General features: G+C 37.7%; 1 protein-coding gene across 1 annotated transcript in view; it reads right to left on the bottom strand.

Moving 5' to 3' along the window:
- DNAH8 (dynein axonemal heavy chain 8) overlaps positions 1-8,150 on the bottom strand; it is a 318,214-nt gene that overhangs the window by 238,063 nt on the left and 72,001 nt on the right. Inside the window, exons 23-24 of the mRNA XM_024766073.1 lie at positions 7,499-7,614; positions 5,231-5,337 (exon numbers count right to left, since the gene is read on the bottom strand). Of these exons, the coding sequence (XP_024621841.1) occupies positions 5,231-5,337; positions 7,499-7,614 (223 nt within the window). The remainder of the gene's footprint in view (positions 1-5,230; positions 5,338-7,498; positions 7,615-8,150) is intronic.

Here is an 8,150-nt window from a genome sequence, read left to right as displayed (position 1 = left end):
TGGCATTTTTCACAGAACTAGAACAAAAAATTTCGCAATTTGTATGGAAACACAAAAGACCCCGAATAGACAAATTAATCTTGAGAATGAAAAACGGAGCTGGAGGAATCAGGCTCCCTGACTTCAGACTATACTACAAAGCCACAGTAATCAAGACAGTATGGTACTGGCACAAAAACACAAATATAGATCAATGGAACAGGATAAATAGCCCAGAGATAAACCCACACACATATGGTCACCTTATCTTTGATAAAGGAGGCAAGAATATACAGTGAAGAAGACAGCCTCTTCAATAAGTGGTGCTGGGAAACTGGACAGCTACATGTAAAAGAATAAAATTAGAACACTTCCTAACACCATACACAGCAATAAACTCAAAATGGATTAAAGACCTAAATGTAAGGGCCGACACTATAAAGCTCTTAAGAGGAAAACATAGGAAGAACACTCTTTGACATAAATCACAGCAAGATCCTTTTTGACCCATCTGCTAGAGAAATGGAAATAATAAAAAAAAAAAAAAGCAAATGGGACCTAATGAAACTTACAAAGGAAAGGAAACCATAAAGCAAAGGAAACCATAAACAAGACAAAAAGACAACCCTCAGAATGGGAGAAAATATTTGCTAATGAAGCAACTGACAAAGGATTAATCTCCAAAACATACAAGCAGCTCATGCAGCCCAATATCAAGAAAACAAACAACCCAATGGGCAGAAGACCTAAATAGACATTTCTCCAAAGAAGATATACAGATTGCCAACAAACACATGAAAGGATGCTCAACATCACTAATCATTAGAGAAATGCAAATCAAAACTACAATGAGGTATCACCTCACACCGGTCAGAATGGCCATCATCAAAAAATCTACATTTACCAAAAAAAAAAAAAGAAATCTACAAACAATAAATGCTGGAGAGGGTGTGGAGAAAAGGGAACCCTCTTGCACTGTTGGTGGGAATGTAAATTGATACAGCCACAAAGAACAGTATGGAGGTTGCTTAAAAAACTAAAAATAGAACTACCATATGACCCAGCAATCCCACTACTGGGCATATACACTGAGAAAACCCCAATTCAAAAAGAGGCATGTACCACAATGTTCATTGCAGTACTGTTTACAATAGCCAAGACATGGAATCAACCTAAGTGTCCATCGACAGATGAATGGATAAAGAAGATGTGGCACATATATACAATGGAATATTACTCAGCCATAAAAAGAAACGAACTTGAGTTATTTGTAGTGAGGTGGATGGACCTAGAGTCTGTCATACAGAGTGAAGTAAGTCAGAAAGAGAAAAACAAATACCATATGCTAACACATATATATGGAATCTAAAAAAAAAAAACTTCTGATGAACCTAGGGGCAGGACAGGAATAAAGACGCAGAGATAGAGAACGGACTCGTAAGTGGTGCTGGGAAACTGGACAGCTACATGTAAAAGAATAAAATTAGAACACTTCCTAACACCATACACAGCAATAAACTCAAAATGGATTAAAGACCTAAATGTAAGGGCCGACACTATAAAGCTCTTAAGAGGAAAACATAGGAAGAACACTCTTTGACATAAATCACAGCAAGATCCTTTTTGACCCATCTGCTAGAGAAATGGAAATAATAAAAAAAAAAAAAAGCAAATGGGACCTAATGAAACTTACAAAGGAAAGGAAACCATAAAGCAAAGGAAACCATAAACAAGACAAAAAGACAACCCTCAGAATGGGAGAAAATATTTGCTAATGAAGCAACTGACAAAGGATTAATCTCCAAAACATACAAGCAGCTCATGCAGCCCAATATCAAGAAAACAAACAACCCAATGGGCAGAAGACCTAAATAGACATTTCTCCAAAGAAGATATACAGATTGCCAACAAACACATGAAAGGATGCTCAACATCACTAATCATTAGAGAAATGCAAATCAAAACTACAATGAGGTATCACCTCACACCGGTCAGAATGGCCATCATCAAAAAATCTACAACAGTGAGAGGCCCGCGTACCAAAAAAAAAAAAGAAATCTACAAACAATAAATGCTGGAGAGGGTGTGGAGAAAAGGGAACCCTCTTGCACTGTTGGTGGGAATGTAAATTGATACAGCCACAAAGAACAGTATGGAGGTTGCTTAAAAAACTAAAAATAGAACTACCATATGACCCAGCAATCCCACTACTGGGCATATACACTGAGAAAACCCCAATTCAAAAAGAGGCATGTACCACAATGTTCATTGCAGTACTGTTTACAATAGCCAAGACATGGAATCAACCTAAGTGTCCATCGACAGATGAATGGATAAAGAAGATGTGGCACATATATACAATGGAATATTACTCAGCCATAAAAAGAAACGAACTTGAGTTATTTGTAGTGAGGTGGATGGACCTAGAGTCTGTCATACAGAGTGAAGTAAGTCAGAAAGAGAAAAACAAATACCATATGCTAACACATATATATGGAATCTAAAAAAAAAAAACTTCTGATGAACCTAGGGGCAGGACAGGAATAAAGACGCAGAGATAGAGAACGGACTCGAGGACACAGGAAGGGGGAAGAGTAAGCTGGGATGAAGTGAGAGTAGCATTGACATATATACACTACCAAATGTAAAATAGATAGCTAGTGGAAAGCAGCTGCATAGCACAGGGAGATCAGCTCAGTGCTTTGTGACCACCTAGAAGGGTGGGATAGGGAGGGTAGGAGGGAGACGCAAGAGGGAGGGGATATGGGGATATATGTATATATATAACTGATTCACTTTGTGATACAGCAGAAAGTAACACAACATTGTAAAGCAATTATACTCCAATAAAGACGTTAAAATAAATAAATAAATAAAAGAATGAGAAAGTAGATAGACTTCATGCCGAGGCCCTTGTAGTTAGAAATGAGAAAACTGAAAAAACTATACACAGTACTTTTTAAAAAATATAGCCAAATATATGCATTCTAAATTTGAAGGTAACTACTGAGAGAACTTAAGTATAGGAAAGAGAATAAAAGGGGAAAGTTATCCATTCCAAAGATAACAGATAATAAATGAACCGAAGACAAAGGGTAGTAAGAAACCACAAAATAAAATGTCATAAATTAAGTGTAACTATATTTAAAAAATCACAAAAATGTAAGCAGATTAAACTCTTTAAAAGGCAGAAATAATCAGATTAAACAAAAATATCAGGTATAAGACTCATAGACATAGAGAACGGACTTGTGGTTGCCAAGGGCAAGGGAGGGAGGGGAAGGGATGGGCTGGGAGTTTGGGGCTGGTAGATGCACACTACTGCATTTAGAATGGATAAACAACAGGTCCTAACGCACAGCCCAGAGAACTATGCTCAACATCCCGTGATAAACCATAATAGAAAAGAACACAAAAGAAGAATGTGTCTCTATATGTGTGTATGACTGAGTCACTCTGCTGTACAGCAGAGATTGGTACAACGTTGTAAATCAACTCTGTGTCAATATTAAAATATATCAGGTATATTATGCTTTTAAAAGGTAAAACAAAAAAGCTTCACAGAAAAAATCAAATGAAGAGATAGAAAAGGTATACCAAAAAATCTGGGAAAGTAAAATTAATGACAGACTAAAAAGAATTTGAGAAATCAAGATTAATATGGATAAAGAGGCTCATCAAATAAAATAAACAGTGCTCTAGGCAGACTTAACTATATGACATCGCGTGCACCTAACAACATAGCCTCAAAAGATATAAAACAACAACTGAAACAGAAGGAAATTTTGACAACTTCACTATCACATTGGGAGATTTTAATAGTGCAATTAAATTAAAATTCAGCAATGAATAACCAAGGAATAAACCTAACAAAAATGTACAAGACTTTTACACAGGGAATTAAGAAACTTTATTGAGAAATAATAAAAAAGACAAATAAATGGAGAGGTAATCCATGACTCTGAATGGAAGACTCAATATTGTAAGGATGCTAATTCTCTCCAAATTTACCTATAGATTCAGTGTAATTTAAATAACCATTCCAAAAGAAAAATTAATTTTCTTTTAACTAATTAACCATATGGAAAAATATATACTGGTCTCCTACCTCACACTAAACACAAAATAAATACCATGTGGATTAAACCCCTAACTGCAAAAGATAAAACTTTAAAACTTTTAGAAGATATTATGAAGTACAGAAAGATTTCTTTTAAAAGACATAAAAATCATAAACTACTAAGGAAAAGACTGATAGATTTGAATATTTTTAAACTCAGCAAAGAATATCATAAATAGAAGTTTAGAAGTATCATCAACAAAATAATATATTGAGACCACCCATGAATAAATCCAATCCAATAGAAAAACAGGCAGAAGGAAGGAAGAAACAAGGGAGGGAAAGAGGAGGGAGGGAGGGAGGAAGAGAGGGGGAAAGAAAGGGAAGGGAAGGAAGGGAAGGGAAGGGAAGGCAAATTTTTAAAAAGAGAAAGCACAAATAGCTCATAAACATGAAAATATGTTTAACCTCATCAGTAACCAGGAAAATGATTTAAATGATTTAAATCCCAGTGAGACACCATTTCACACCCTATATGCTGGCAACAATTTTTTAATTGAATGACACCAACTGTGTGCAAGGATGAGGATCCATAGGCACTCTCATGCTAGGCACTGCCTGGTAAGTTGAGGCATGCACACAGCCCAGGACCCAGCCATTCCACTCTTAGCAGGTGCATCAGGAGACAGGCACAAGAATGTTCACAATAGCCCAAACTGGAAACAACCCAAACAACCACCACCAGTAGAAGTGATAAAACAGATTGTGTATACTCGAGCTATACAGAAGTGAAAATAAAGTATATCAGCATAGATGCATCTCAGAAACAATACTGAACACAGTTCAAATACAGGCAAATTAAATGATACAAACATGGGGTAAACTGTCAGGCAAACCAAGATAATGGTAAACATCAAGTTCAGGATAGTGGTTACCTTTAGGTGAGCAGAGGAAGGACCAGTAAGGGTACTGGTAGTGTTCAGTGTTCTTTGTCTTGGCCTGGGTGCTAGGAACATGGCTGTTCATTTATCACTGTTCTTGCAGTATTACACGCTTGTTTTCACACAGTCTTTTCATAAATGCCGTGTTTTAAATTTTATAATTATTAAAATTAATTAATAAAAATAAAAAGTGCTTTAGTGTTATGTTGTGATAGTATTACCAGACATATTTAGCATATTTTCAACTTGCCTGGCAACAAATATTCTTCTTTTCATTGTGTCCAAAGATAACCGTGTAGCTTTTTGAAGACTGTCTAGTAATTGATGAGAGAAAAAAGCGTAGACCTCTTTACATTCCTGTAATGAGAAATCATATTAAATTTGGTACAAAAAATAAAAACTCTAACACCTCCAAAGCAATAATACAATATTAGAAGTGACATGCGAAAGATGAAAAATAATAAACTATACAATTTCAATTATATTGTAGAAATAAATTCAATCCTAAATTACTTGCTTTTTTAAACAAGTAAGAATACGTGAAAGGTGTGCTTTCATAAACACTCTAGCAAATTATAAGGCATTACTCAAAAGCCAAAATTCAAAAACAGCTAATTGAAAATAATCCTGGTTTGCTCAATATTCAATAATTCACTCAACAAAACTGAAGCACTTAAGTGTGGTGCACTTTTCAATGCTTAGAGGTATGGGCACAAGAGGATATGTATGTAGTCTCCAACCTCAAAAATCTCAGCTTGGTGGATAGACATATTTTAAAATGTATGATACCAAAATACATAGGATGAAACTTCCACTGTCCCGGCACCATGGTTTGTCCCTCTCTGCAAGCCCTTCTTTCCCACCAGAGAAGAAGTAGCCACATTTATTGGTCAGAGCACAGAATAAATATTGAGCCTGGGCAGGAATCTGGGCACTACGTCTTGCTTGCACAGTGATTCACACATCCGGAGCCAGGCTCTGGCCACACTGTTCCTCTCCACCCTACGCTCTGACCCTCTGAGTCTGGGTGGGCCAGTCAGGTTGAGTGGAGTCAGAAGGGAGGCCTATCAGGTGTGAACAAAGAGGAATATGATTGGATTGGTCAACTACCAGGCTAAAGTGCAGGCATGACATAATCAGATGTTTACGTTAGACCACTGTGGAAGCGATGTGGAAGATGGATTTGAGAGGCAGAGGCTGTTTAGGAGATGTCTGCACTGATGCAGCTCTAAGTGATCTCCCATTTTGAGAGGCTCTGATGGTACTCAGTCTTGCTCTAAGGACCCCAGCCAGTGTCAAAGGGAATGCAGTTGGAAGCGAAGAACTCTCCTGCTGACCCCCACCAACTGATAGTGGCTGCCTGGTGCATGGTATTGAGAAGCAATCTACAGCTAAAATCTAGACTCAGCGGGAAAGTGTTTCCCGATCAAGTAGTGATAGCATCCTTGAGTCAGAAGGTGAAAGTGAAACAAACGTGTGCTGTTTATTTCCAAGACTGTGTTAGGGTAGGGGTTAGAGAGTGTAAAAGAATGTAAAACGGAGAAAGAATGAAAAGATGAGTACGGGGCTTCCCTGGTGGCGCAGTGGTTGAGAGTCTGCCTGCCGATGCAGGGGACACGGGTTCGAGCCCTGGTCTGGGAGGATCCCACATGCCGCGGAGCAACTGGGCCCGTGAGCCACAACTACTGAGCCTGCGCGTCTGGAGCCTGTGCTCCGCAACGAGAGGCTGCGATAGTGAGAGGACCGTGCACCGCGATGAAGAGTGGCCCCCGCTCGCTGCAACTGGAGAAAGCCCTCACACAGAAACTAAGACCAACACAGCCAAAAATAAATTAAAAATTAAAAAAAATTAAAAAAAAAAAAGATGAGTACAGAGGATTAAAAGAAAACTGACGGGAGCAGGAGAAAGCAGGAATTAGTACAAATGTGGGAGTGGCATTTAGAGTTGATGCACGACCAGAAGGCCTAAGACGGATGAAGAATCCCCATGTCTCCTCCTCAACTTTCATTCTCAACACAGCTCAGCATAATGTGAGAATCTGCCCACCTGGGGTTTCTCCTGCGGGAGAATCCACAGTGTTAATAAAAAATGCAGATCCTTGGACCCCAAGAGAATCAAAACCCGGTCTTGCAATACAGGTAATTCTATTAAAAACAATAACTGAGAACAAAGTTCTCCACTTTGAGTCAAATGGATCGGCACTACAATCCCAGATGTGACATTTACTACATAAGAAAACACAGTCAGTGTGTTGTGTCAGGGGAGATAACTATATAAACTGTAATTGATAGAATAGCATTAAAAGTTGACAGTGCTGGGGAAAACTGTAAGGATTGCTGTATCTTGTCAGATGCTACAGTATAGAATTGAAAATTATATTTTCTGGATTTTGTTATAAATCCACACAGACTGCTTGCAGAACTGCCTGGAAAAAAAAAACCCCACCATTTGGGGTTATCTACAATCCTATGAGTCATAATTCTGTGAAATTGCATAAGGTTGCTTTACAATAAATACCTTTTTAAATTCATCTTCTTTATGATTAACATCAACCTCAGGCACAATATTAGTCTCATAATCAGCACTTACACCCTCTTCTGTTTCACTTCCAAAAACAACATGTTTTCTCTGTTCTATAGATAAAAGATAAAACAAAAATATAACAGTTAATACTTGGCATTTGGTTTATGCTATGCAACCAAATCTTCTTAGGAAGGTCCTTCTTAAAAAAATTCTTAATTTAAAAATTAAAAATTTGTTGCTGGGAGAAATCACCCTTGAATTCAATTTAAATCACCCATCTCAACAGAATTAACATTCTATTAAGAAATACACTCTTTAAATATACTGTACTCTGTATTAGTATTTAGAATTAAGAAACATTTAAAGAGGGGTTATTTTACAGGCTCTCTTTCTAAAATACCTGTTTACCTTTTGGGTTTGCCATCTTAAGCTGACATGTTCGTGGTTTTGATACTTCTGATGAAAACTACTTAAACTAAGTGGAAAACCTCTCAGAGAAAGAAGAGATGCAGCGAATACTTGTTTAAGCTGGAGTTTCTCAACCTCAGCACTACTGACAGGCTTTGTTGTCGCAGCTGTCCTATGCCATAGAGGATATTCAGCAGCGTCCCTGGCCTCTACTCACTAGATGCCATCCCCACTCAGT

Source organism: Neophocaena asiaeorientalis, unplaced genomic scaffold (assembly GCF_003031525.2).
Source record: "Neophocaena asiaeorientalis asiaeorientalis breed wild unplaced genomic scaffold, Neophocaena_asiaeorientalis_V1.1 scaffold46, whole genome shotgun sequence".
In the NCBI taxonomy this organism is placed as follows: domain Eukaryota; kingdom Metazoa; phylum Chordata; class Mammalia; order Artiodactyla; family Phocoenidae; genus Neophocaena; species Neophocaena asiaeorientalis.
The sequence above is the reverse complement of the archived record's forward strand: the minus strand, read 5'-3'. Positions and strand labels throughout refer to the sequence as shown.